Source organism: Lampetra fluviatilis, chromosome 8, assembly GCF_964198595.1.
Source record: "Lampetra fluviatilis chromosome 8, kcLamFluv1.1, whole genome shotgun sequence".
Classification (NCBI taxonomy): domain Eukaryota; kingdom Metazoa; phylum Chordata; class Hyperoartia; order Petromyzontiformes; family Petromyzontidae; genus Lampetra; species Lampetra fluviatilis.
The window spans coordinates 13,356,095-13,369,452 of record NC_136282.1 but is presented as its reverse complement, the minus strand read 5'-3'; the positions used below and the strand labels follow the sequence as shown (position 1 = coordinate 13,369,452).

Sequence of the window (13,358 nt, the reverse complement as noted above, 5' to 3'; positions counted from 1 at the left end):
GATGAATTTTATAACGCCAATATAAATTTCCACTACATTCTGGATTTTTTTAAAATGCAGAGCCCAAACCACAACTTAAAATAATTGAGCATATACCATACAGCATAATGAAATCTGTTGTATCCCATATAACAATCATGTTGAGAAAATGTCAACAAATTTTGTAATACAATACTCTACTGATAGTCATACTTCAACACATGCATTATTCAGAACAACAAAGAAGCTGTAATATCAAATTAAGTGTTCCAAAAAAACTATATCCTATTCTCACTCACCTCTATTTCCTCAATTTGACACCAATACAGCTTCAATAATCATCATGGGTATACATAAGCCACTGTTTTTCCCAGTTTAATCCCCTCAAAAAAAAATATTTTACGAGCTTGTTGCATGCAATTTCTATTTTGGTAATATTTACCGAGACCCAATTTTGCAGCCCACTTTCTGGGCCGTTTCAATCACTTCCTGCGGTTCCATTTGGACATCGGTGAAAAAGAGCTTCATAGCCGAGCGAATTCATCCAGTCTAAATAAAGATTCTGATTCTGTAAATCCAAGGCAATTAATACTTTGTCCAGGCATTTCCATCCCTTTATTTCTGGAATCTGTTTATTCGGAAAATATCTTTAAAAGTTGCTTGTGAATTGCCACAGTGAGAGCGTGCGTATCTCCTTGCTTCACTCCTCTTGTCATTTTTTTCTTCGCTAGTCTCATCACGCAACGGCAGTGTAGCTAATTCTATCTTTAGAAATGGTCTTCATAACTTCCCAATACTCTTTTTGTGATGGCCTTGGACCTGTGAGAGTTTGGTTGACTAACCAGTTTCCACTGAATAAGAGGTCTTTTTATAGACTAGAAAAGGATGATGCACAATGGTATTTGAAAATGTGTCCTTTTACCGACAACCAATTTGAGAATGAAAAGAAAAATACCACTGTGCCTCAAGAAGAAATTCTTCAATCGGCGCACATTACCCAGTATGACATGGACCAGAAAGAGACAAGGACAAAGAATTTGGAACAAATTTAAACAATGAATAGCCAAAAAGAGAAACACATGTATTAGGGAAACAAACACAAGTTATGCATTTCAAATTGACCGTTAAGAAAACAACAAGGGCTTTGGGGGGAAAAGGCAATATTGCTAGGACTGATGGACGATGAATGACACCAAAAGGTATAACTGCTGACAAAGCAGCAAACACGGCTAAGAGAATGACTGCCGTGGAGATGGAGCGACGAGATCTGCTCGTTTGCAAGAGTGACACAGACCGTGTCATAACGGGAACGCGTGGGATGACGAAGGCGTGGAGAGGCCTTCGTGCACCAATGGACAGAACTTGGGCGGATAATAAAAGAAGCTGTATCGTGTTCAGAATTTTCAAGGCGACTTATTTAGCTCTAAGGCTGTTGCGGTTATGTAACACCTGTGACACATTTGGACAGACAGACAAATATATGCAGTGAACTATGACATAATGTGGAGGGCTAAAAGCAAGAGATTCATAAATGAAAATTAAGAATTATTACATGCGTCACTGGGCATCTGCCACAATCGTCAGTCATACCCATCATCACGAGGCTCCTGGATCAAGGCCATAAGTGACGCAGGCAAAGGCATTACTTTCATCTTCACTTCTGGTTGTTGTGAAGAGTGGATTGTTGTCTTAAGTTGAACGCTGTTTTCTCAATTAATGTCACACACAGCTATCTTGAAATAACAAAATGAAGTCAAAATCGCTTCAAATGAAATTCAAATTTTCTCCGCTGCAATACGGAATGCAACATTGTCCCTGTTCTTTGGTTCTTTCGGTTAAGTCACGTATAAAGATAAAATAATAAATTAAATAAGAGGCCGGAAATTTTTGTACCCAAGGACAATATCTCAATTTTGGAGCTTTCGTGACTGCAGGAATTATTCTTTGGTTCTTTCGGTTAAGTCACGTATAAAGATAAAATAATAAATTAAATATTTAATTTATTATTATTCTTCTTTGGTTCTTTCGGTTAAGTCACGTATAAAGATAAAATAGTAATAAATTAAATATTTAATTTATTATTTTATCTTTATACGTGACTTAACCGAAAGAACCAAAGAATAATTCCTGCAGTCACGAAAGCTCCAAAATTGAGATATTGTCCTTGGGTACAAAAATTTCCGGCCTCTTATAAAGAATATTTAGAAACAATGCTCGATTCAAAATTGCTCCTTCGGTGACAGCAAAATGGTCTCAATTGCATGCTACTGCAGTTACCAATATTTACCCGGGGTCATTTTCATATTCATGCCAAACTTTATTCGAAATAATAATTCAGTTAAATGTGGATTACTGGGATGGCTTGAATAAAATCCCCCTTGAGAAGTGGCACATTGCCCGCATGACAAAATCCAATGAACAATTACCCAACAATTTCCTTTGTGCAGTGGGTGGTTTGGGCACGAGCTCACCAGGCTTGCAGTTACGGAGATCGAACGTTGAACAGAAACATGCACTTCAAAAGTTAAACTTCACTATGGGAACCTCATTTGCCAGTAAAAATATGATAATTGGTTTTTTACCCTTCTATCTGGCAACAAAACTGACACCTTTTTACAAGGAGTCATGTTTGCATAGACCGCAATACCTGCAGTCATAATACAAACAAAAGAACATAACTCTGATAATGTGCACATTATCAGAGTTATGTTCTTTTGTTTGTATTATGACTGCAGGTATTGCGGTCTATGCAAACATGACTCCTTGTAAAAAGGTGTCAGTTTTGTTGCCAGATAGAAGGGTAAAAAACCAATTATCAAGTTAAACTTCGTATTTTTTTTTTTATTCACCAACATTTATTATTTTCAGAATGTATGCATGTATGTTGAACTTATTTTGCACCGTACATAGCCAACCGTGCTAATTGGAAGTATGTGTTTTTGATATGTATCTATTTATTTATAAGGTAAAAAATTTAAATGGAAACCAAGATTTTAGTTCAATGCAAAATGCTATTTTGAGTTGATTAGTCTTTTTGTAGATGCCCTCCTGGTTCCTTGGATGGACTTTACATGTGCCCTCTGTCCCAAAGCAGATTATATAAATTATACTATTTACTGATGCTGCATTGGCAGTGGTGCACAAGCACAATTACCTACAACAACCGCCATACGCCACTAAGTGGTGGTGACGTCACCACGGTGCTTGTGCCAGGCTATGTGCACGTTAAAGCCACGTGAAGTGTCAAACGCCCGCTAGCAGGTCACGGGACAGACCCAGGTGCAATGGGTTGACTGACTGGGATGACTGGGCGATGCACCACCTGTTTCCCCTACTGTGCCAACTAGCTGTGTTTTAGCCACCCGGCGCTCTGCTTGTTGGATCTTCACAGAACATGTATGTTGAACTTCTTTCACACCGTACTTAGCCAACAGTGCTAAGTGGAGGTGCGGGGGAAGGACAACAAACTAAACACAAAAGGCAGTTCTAAAGAAATGAGTTTTCAATTTCAAATACATTCATGGACTGCAACGCACCATATACATGGCTTGTCCTAAATTTGCAAGATAATTATATTTGGAGGTGTGTTATATGTACAATGTCAAACGTGCATTGTTTTCCAGTGTTAATTCTCAAACAAATGCACGCTTGTGATAAAAGTATTTCATTAAGAAACAAAACTTGTTGTAAATCAATGCGTTCCGTCATGTTGGAGGTGACTGCGGCAAAAACTATAAATTTCCACTAAAACTACCGATTAGGTAGACCCTAAAGATGATCTAAGGGGCATGACAAAAGAGATAAAGTCACAAGCTCACTAAAGTCACATTAAGGTACATTTTATAGTTACAGTGGCATTATAACAGGGAGGAAAAAACTTGAACGCATAAAGCCAATTTTTAAGTTGAAGAACAGATAATCTCACTCGAAAAGACGTAGCCACAAAGGCAATTTGACACTTTCATATGCATGACTGCAAGCATGCTTATTTCCGCACACACATAAATGCTAAGATGGCCTCTCTAGACTTGAGCGCATTTATTATTATTAAACATGTGGCATTTGAGAGTATTATCTCGCACTCATTTTTTCTTTCCCTCCCGCACCCCCCAAGTGTTCCACGGTGCAATGAATATAATCCAATTTTCCAGCCACAGGCGGCAGGGAACGTGGCAGAGAATGCAGATCTTTTTTATCGCAAACCATTAATCCCGACATCAAAGCCTGCCTAAAGAGGTCGCAGATGTTCCTATGAAAGGTTACAAGCCACAGCTTCAAAAGTGTATCACCGAAGAAAAATTGCGCGTTATTTCGGCCCCAAAAGGGATGAAACAACTCCCTCCTTGAAGGAATATTGGAAGGGTTTACTCCTGAGAACTGTTTTACACAATAAGACAACCGCACGGCCCTGCATCATACCTCTAATTACATAAGGACATCCCCGTCCGCCCATTATTGTTTTAATAATATATAAAAACAATACTATAATTCAAAGCGTTATTTACATTTCAACAGGCCGCGTCTTTACTGTGGATATCCTGGAAAACCTCGCTGAATGCGGGGGGGGTTGCGTTCCTAGAAGACGCCGAGGTTGGGCAAAACAGTCTTCAACAAATAACAGATAAGGTTACATTCTTGAGTCTGGAATTATCACCCCCTCCCTCTTTACTGAACTAATTCTACATGATGTTCCCACACTTTGTCTCAAGTAAAAAATAAAAACAAGAAACAGAATAAATGTAAATAGCATAACATTAAATACAATCAGACATAAAATGTAAGAAAAATAAGTGAAAGAGGTTTTTCTTTACTTACGATGAATGATGACGGTGAAGATATAACTTGACACGCTCACGCGCGACACAAATGTTCACACACACTGCCCCGTGCATCTAGCCATCCCCTTGTTGAAAGATTCGGTTAAGGGGGCAAGCGTCGGGCTGGCAAGTCGGTGTGAGGGGTGAGCGTTGGGCGCCAGTGCGTTTGGTAGGAAAAGTGATGGAGTCGGAGATTGTGTCGAGGTAAAATTGGAAGAAAAAAAAAAGAGCGTACACAAACAATGAATGGGAAGAGACTCAGCGTCCTTCATTACAAAGATGATGATATTGGTGGGGGGGTGTTGTAGGGGGTTCAGGTTTTAGGGGTCAGTTGGGAGAACCCTGAGACCATTCAGGAGAGTGCCAAGACAGCAGATGAAAGGGTGAGGTGGCTGGAGACCTGCCGTGTGCGCGCGAGGCCGAGGGTTGCGACGATGCTGATGGCGGTGGGGCTGAGGTAGCGTGCTGGTGGTGGGACAATACCTTAGAAAAACACTTGACCATTGACCTTTGTCCGCAAAATATAGAGTACCCATAATATAGGGTTTTTGTTTAAGGGGTTAGATTGCGTAAATATAAATGTGTTGTTAAACCCGCCACCACCCAACAGCCAATTAGTAAGGTTTGTCACGTAAACAGAACATGCCAATGTGTTACAAGTATGGCACACCGCTGTGTTGGAGAGAAAAGCCACAACCTTTACAATCCGAGTACGACGTTTCGCCAAAATTTACAACTACCATCATCAGGCGACAGACAGATTTGTGGAGACATCCTCGTTTCGTTCCTTAGAGCGATAGATGTGATGACGTCACTTGTGAGCCCTTCACGTGTGAAAGGGGGATATTAATTAAGGCAAAAAAATTTCAATGGGTATACATTGCCAGTTGGGCTATTCATATGGTCATCAACGCACATTATGCATGCAAATTGTTCTTTTACCTCCTGTCATTTGCGTGCAATAGAAAAACAGTAACTGTTATTGTCTCCGTACAGGTAATCCCCATTCATGTACAGATATGTATTTAAACAATGTATTATATGATGATTCGCTTCCAAGCAGCACTAAGACTGTAGCTATCCGAAAGGTTAACATTATTTTAAAATCTCTCAATTTCGATATTCTCGAATTAGTCTTGGCCAGTAGTAATTAGTTTTGCACAGAGCTTCAACATTATGAAAATAAATTGAATGTCCTTCTTGGCGCGTGTGTTCTGCCACTGCCGACGGTTGTATTTGGAAGTATTTAATGTTCCTTTGGTGTTCTTTTGGTCTCGTGCTGATCATTCGTCATGTCTGCCTAACGAACATATACAGTAATGTAGAGTACAAGCGGACCGCACAGCATATACGGCACAATACCAGCGGACTGCGCACAATTATTCGACGCGGAGATAAGAACTTGAGCAGCGTCAAACCGCGCAGAGCTGAAATATCACCCCCGTGTGTGTTCTAAAAAAGAGACCCTGTTAAGCAACCCGTAGATAGTCGGAAAACGCGTTCGACAAAGCCGCGTGTTCAGGGAGATTTCCCTGTACCATGTCCTTTTAATGCGAACTGTGTTTTGGACTGAAGCAGATGAGTGAGTGATGTCCGTGTACTTTAGTACCAAGGGCACGACCATTATATATTTCCTTCTCTGACATCAACAGTGCTCTAAAATAAATAATGACCAAAAATTACAGGCTCGTTTGTTCAAATGCTTTTTTTAAACTTCTGTAATTACGAAGCTGTTCAGACCCCAAACGGTAACAAATCGAATCGTAAAGTGGTACATTATGAGAACCTACTTCACTTGCAAGCAAAACAAAGATTACGTTTCATGCCAGTGGCAAAGTTTGCTATTTTATATTAAAAATCATAAATTTAGATTTAACAATTTCCTACAAGAAACCCCCTTTAAAAAGTATTCGTGCAGAAACAAGTGAGGGCCATTAAACCACAGACTTTCATAGCTGCAGCAACTGCACTTATATTTTAACTAACACCCAACCTTTGAAATATTTTGGCGAAAAGCAACAGTTCCTTTCTAGACAATTCTGCTTGTAGACGTCAATGTGTCACTTGCGTTTCAAACGCAAATTTGGCTGATAAAGCCGCCCATCTGCAGAGAAGCTCATGTGGCATATTCTCACGAGGGTAGGACAGACCTGGCACAGAACCTGGCAACTAAGAAAAAAAAACATGTCGCACCTCTTTGCTCAGAGCAATGTTGGCAACAAAACGATTTCGTAATCGTGACTACTATTTTGGCATCTTAGGTCAGCAATTGAGTGGCAAGGTTACCTTCGTTAAAGTAGGGTGCAAGTTCATCTCAATATACATAAAATCCTTATTACAAACAGCTATGTAAATCAAATACTGATGTGCTATACAATTTGGGGCTTAAACTAAGGACGTGCAATTTGCTACTAAAATGTCCTCTAGATTTCAAGTTGCAAGTATAACAACGACCTGAACTGAAACACGGAGTGCTCTGACGGTTTGAAAATGTCATTGTGAAGGTTTAATAAAAGCCATTCTTTTCTACTCACAAAATTCAGTGGATGCAACTCTAAATGTATAAGCAATGCTGCCAGCTTGTAAGGCCAGCCCAGTAATTATTTTGTCCTTTAAAGGAGACAATAACGCTTTTGTAAAAGACAGTTCTGAACAACAGTCATAGCCACGAAATACAAACGACAGACGTGATCATCACTTCCAATACCGGAGACAGCGCTGGGCACAAAACAAAACGAGGCTCAACGAGGAGAAGATGCGTCACTGCTCGCATTTTTTTTAGGCAGGTTTCGGTTGTGATGTGAACAACAGAGGACCCCAAGTGACAGTTTCCAAGCAAGCGGCAGTGGGGATTCATGGAGTGCAAAAAGACACGTGGGATTGAGTGGTGGTAGAGTGCATAGCACATGACACTACGAACCTGGCGACCTGAGATCGATTCCCTATCATGGCTAACATCAGTGACACAGACAAACTGAACAGTGGTCCCTAAATGGTGACAATAAATCAAATAATCATGAAAGGGGGTGATACACCACAAGTTTAAGTTCTGCCATACTATCATCAGTCTATGAAAACTTCACAGAATGAGCCAATCTTGTCAAATTTTGCAAGCTAAGCAGGCTTGATCCTGGATAATGCTTGGATGGGCAACCACTGCGCATAATACATGTGCCATAGGCTAATGCGGAACTACAATGTCATAACCACGCATTCCACTTACGGCAACGCATAAAGACCAGTATGCAGCGCCCTGACCGGCAAGCCATGGGAAAGCCCTCATCCAGCAATGGACAGATAAAAGGGTGGTGCCTGTGGAGGCAGACAATACTCTCAGGCACAGGGCAGAACAGCTGGCGCCCACCTGGCTGGGTCGGGGTACAGAGGGTGTTCCCTGGCCCCAACGCCATCGAAGCTGGTGATGGCACGGGCGAGCGCGGCCGTGGACGGGCTGACAGTTTCACGTTCCGTAGCCTGCAAGAGCCTCCTGTAATGGCAGCAACATCACGGGGCGTAACGCCACACGGCCAAAGATAAGTGACCGCATCGCACTGGTAAATCAGCACAGGAAATGAAATTCCACAGAATATAATTGCAAGTTTTGTAACCGGTAGGCAAATAGGCATCTCTTTGGCAAATTAACCATCACACTTATTGATGCATGCTGGAAACACTGTGCGTACTTGCACCATGAAGCGATTTAGTTTCAATTTGCGGAAGGCTAGAGAAGCCTTATTACGGTCCACGCTGACCGCAAATTCTCTGTATGATCTTGAACGTGACGATAATCAAGGGCGACTCCTCGGCACCGTGCTTATTTTTAACACTTCAGTTAACCGTCAGCAACTGATGACATGCCACCATATATGACGCCGGAAAAATACATGAAGCCAGGTTTATTTAACGAGCTGCATATTATATATGGGAGTTGGGTTTTTTTTAGCTGTGGGCTATGTCTTCTATTTAGATTTTTTTTATTATGACACTTGCATGCTAAAATAAGACCCAACATTTAGAGACCCTGATGTAGACCCAAAAAGAGATTGGATATAACGAGACGAAAAATGTAGGGCTTGGGAGAAAAGCTCATTAGCCACTTAATAAAAGACTTCCTCAGAGGTCAATTTAAACCAGACAATTGTTAGCAGTTTTCACTTCACAAATGCAAAAGCAATTAGGTGACAGCGTAATTCACCTTCTCAATTATTCACCTTAAATTGACCTCATTTAAAATGCTTTTACAATTCATTTTGGCACAATTCATGTTCAGGAAACAATTCACCAAGCGGGTTCAATAAATGAGCTTCAACATGCGGGGTTCAGAACCACTGTGGTCCTCAAACAAAGGCGGTGGCAACACGTTCATTAGTTGCGCAACATTTAATAAGCGGACAATTAACACACGGAGATAAATACGGATGCAAACATTCAAAAAAATATGCAACATAGTTTATATATTATTACATTTCACTAAGGTTATGATTTAGAGACCGCGCAAAATAGCTTTTGGTAACATAACAAGCGTGTCCCTTATTAGTCACTACGGGTCTATGTTTAATTACTTGCACCAGTGCAGGGTTTGCCAATACATTTAATATCGGGGAGGCCAACAAAACAGGCTCCTTGGAAGCGTCTGTTTGCCGAACCTCCCTACAGCGGCCTCACCAATCAATCATTATCAAATTAATGCAGGCCACCACTGCCACCACGAACAAAAGAACAGCTGCGGCCAAAGAAGGCAATTCTCCCAGCACTGTGAGACACACTGGATTTAATTATAATGGGACCTTTATGCCAGTACCAAAGAAAAAATAAGAATAAGGTTTTACCATTTCTAGCATTAAAACGTGTGGTTAATGCAGACTTGATTCCTTGCAAAAGGGTATCTATTTGGTGTTTGAACATCTTAACACCTATATTCTTGGTTCTTTCAGTAAAGTCACGTAGAAGGGAAACAATACAATAATAAAAATATAAAACAATAAAATTGTATATATTTTTATTATTTTATTGTTTCCCTTCTACGTGACTTTACCGAAATAACCAAGAATATGAATCCCTGCAGTCACGAAAGCTTTAAATCAAAATCTTAACACCTGTTTTATTGCCAGAAATGGGTAAAACATATTCTTATTTTTCATACTGGATTTAATTGTTCGTGGTCAACATTCATGGGTGCTTAATCTAGGCCTTGCCATTGTTGCCAACAAGTTATAAATCATCGCCACTGGGAATGTAACAATACAATTGGTGTTATTTTTTTTATTGTAATAGTTGACAAAAACACATTATCATCACACCCAACTAGTCATTTAAACCTTAAAATAGCACACTTCCAAAAGAAGGCCAGCTGCGCTGGGCCAAGTGAGTGCAAGCAATTTGCAAAAAAGGTCAGCATTGTGCGACATACAGGCAATGTCGGAAAGCCCATCTGCAACACTCATTCTGGGAGGACAAGCCATGGTCGTGGCAGCTCATCAAAAGACCTGCTATTTATGTCCACTGACCACGCGCACTGTATGTTTGCAATCAACATTTGCGAATAATCTTAATGCCCACCGGGGCAGGGGCTGAGAATTGCAGATGTATGGAATCTAATCAGGGGTTTCCCAACATTCTTCAGTGACAAATTGGTTCAATGCAACAGGACATGATATGGTTGACATATAAAATTGACCAAGTGTAACAAAACTATTTTGCTCAAGCTCGGGAAAAATTCAATAAAGACAGGGCAACATTAACGTATATTATAATGGACTGGAACATCTGAAGGACATAACAACACGATAAGCACCCGCTACAATAAGCAGCTGTCACATGCCTTTCCGCAGCTCATTCATCACACACAGCACACAGGAAGACCGGGAATAATATCTTGGACATGGTTTATAATCCTCCTACTCGTATCACACAGGACAGGCCCAGGCATTTGGCCAATAAATCAAAAACGGGTTAGACTTACCACAACTTATAACAAAAGCAATATTAACTGAAATCGAAATCCAATTTCGAACAGGTTAAGTCCAGGGACGTGCAGAATCTTCCAAGATGTATTACACCTACAGAGTACATGCTGCATTCTCATCCATCCCATGTAATTCAAAACACCTCTGTGGGAAATGTGCTGTGTGCATCTGCTGCACATTGCTGCCCTCTGCTGACTGGCTACGGTACAAGTGCAGCAAAAACACACTCAAGTTGCACGATTGTTTATATTCCACGAGGCAAGCTGAATAACCGATTAGCCGTCAAATGCTGACGACACGTTAAACAGTCCGTGCTTATTAGTTCTCCTTTCTTTCAAACGGCGCTGCTTAGTTGAAGAGCGGTTGCGTCAAGATGTTGATGTCGGGGTCAATCTCGCATTGGTGATTATGCCAAGCTGCCAAACTAAACTATACGGCAGCTTATTGCCTGAAAGCCCCTCATTTTAATGCAAAGATCAAAGAGATATTGAAGACAAAGGCTTTACTTTGATTCAAAGCAAAACCTAAATATAATGAAAGTAGCTAAGGCATTGATCTCGGAAAGTTTAGTTTTATGACAATATGGTCATAATTCCAAAAGGGTTTTTTTAAAGTTTATTTTAAAATCAGATGTATCATTTAAAAAAAATTTGCTTAAACGGTGCCAAGGGTGATTTGATGGCATGAGCAGGTGCCCGTTTATGGATGTGAAAAACACTGGCAAGTGCTAATTCATAATCGAAGCCACCTTACTAATGGCAGGGTGAAGCCAAATGAATGTCAACATGCAGGAAATAAAAAAAAGTACAACTCCAACCAAACTGACAATATGATTACGATGGACTAGAATCCCTGTAGATAATTGAAGCCATTACGAAGGACAGAGATGTCTTGGCAATAATTTTCAACCCACGCTCCTTATCCATTTGTCAGCTGCAATAAACACTTCACCCCCCCACCATCCCCCCCAAATTTTCTGCATTTAGAATTTCCAAACATCTGCGTTTGAATCCCACTGCGACATACGGTGTTCGATCGACATCGTGATTTCGCAGTGTCAAAAATATATTTCATCAAGGTCTAAAAGTAGATGCGGCTTTTAGATTTGAAATACACACGGGTAAAGCATGCAATGGGACAAGGACAACCACGTGAACTATATTAAAAACAGCCCCATTCCAGATATTTGAAGTACATAGCTCCAAGCAACAATTACATTTTATGACAGAGGGATGTTTGGTATTACCAAGCATAACAAGCTATTGCAAGGGTTTGTTATCTGCCCCCAAGTCGACGTCAGCCAAGCCCCAAATTGCCCTAAGGGGCAGCACTTACTGACAAAATTAAGTTAAGGTAGTGCAGCCGGGGGAGACGCAATTAAACCAAGGTAGGATAACCTCAAAAAACCTCGCGAGGAGGAGTGGAAAGGGAAGCGCGCCTTCCATCGTGTCCGATGGCGGCTACGGAATTCACACCTGTGCAGAGGATCGTCGCGCTCCGCGTCGTGGTCGTCCGTCTCCTCCCTCGCTCCCCTGCCGCCGCCGCCGCCACCACCCGCCTGCGTTCGTTCCATGGTCCGCGTGTACGCCCGTTCCCTGGTCCTTCCGTCGCGGACGCTCACCGGCCCCCCGCCGCCCGCTCCCAGGCCGGTTACGGCACCGGATCCGGCACCCGGGCCGCCAGAGCCTGAGAGGCGATCGCTGAATTGCCGAGAACCGTAGAGCAGGCCCAGGCGGTTTCCATAGCGCGATGGGACCTCCATTCCGGAACCGAGGCCTGTGCATTCGACGGGAATCCACACAGAAATGAATGGCTGCTCCACTGCTAAGTCAAATGTGTGCTGTTATACAGATGTGTTTCTAGTAGACATGCAGTAATAATGCCATAATTAATTTCTCAGAAGGCATTCTTGTGCTCATAATACATGCATCGAATAGTGTGTGTGTGCAGGAAAATAAATAATTTAACATGTATGCACACTGTATGGTAATGTTATATTCGGGCTAATTCAGTCAGCAGAACTGCAAAAACTAGAATAAAAGAGCACTTCAAATGAAACGGTAAAAATTAGACAAAAAGTCGATTCAGTCGAATTGTGACCATGAATGTTAACAGTTAAAATAGCTTAAGAGGGGGTAACTGAATAGTTACGTACCAAGTTACCAAAGTGTGCACAAAGGGAATAGGAATGACTTTAGGGCTCTTTTTGATGGTGGGTACTACGAGCAACCTGAAAATGACCCCACTTGCGTGTCTCACCAGCAGGTGTAGCGTAGCGTCCCACGGCCCCACGTGGAGGCAGGGAAAGGTGCGCTTCCTCCCAGGCCAGGGGCATCATACGAGGAGGAGCTCACGTGCGCCATGCCCCTACGCCCGCACCAACGCCTTCGTCACTGTTGTCCGGTCCAGGGTAAAAAGGAGACAAGTGCGGCGGTGGCGGGAGGTGGCGGCGGCGGCGTTGGCGCCGGCAGCTGCTGCTGCTGCCACGTGAGAGAAGCGCTCCCAACGACGAGCGTCCGAGTTGAACGTCAAGAGGTTGTGGCAGGCGCGACAGCGGTGAAAGTGAACGGAGCCTGAAGAAGAGCCCATGGCTGCC

General features: G+C 41.9%; 1 protein-coding gene across 1 annotated transcript in view; it reads right to left on the bottom strand.

Annotated features, from left to right (window-relative positions):
* AMBRA1 (autophagy and beclin 1 regulator 1) overlaps positions 1–13,358 on the bottom strand; it is a 102,660-nt gene that overhangs the window by 70,145 nt on the left and 19,157 nt on the right. The window contains exons 8-10 of the mRNA XM_078859385.1: positions 13,132–13,353; positions 12,238–12,538; positions 8,161–8,283 (exon numbers count right to left, since the gene is read on the bottom strand). Coding sequence (XP_078715511.1) covers positions 8,161–8,283; positions 12,238–12,538; positions 13,132–13,353 — 646 coding nt within the window. The remainder of the gene's footprint in view (positions 1–8,160; positions 8,284–12,237; positions 12,539–13,131; positions 13,354–13,358) is intronic.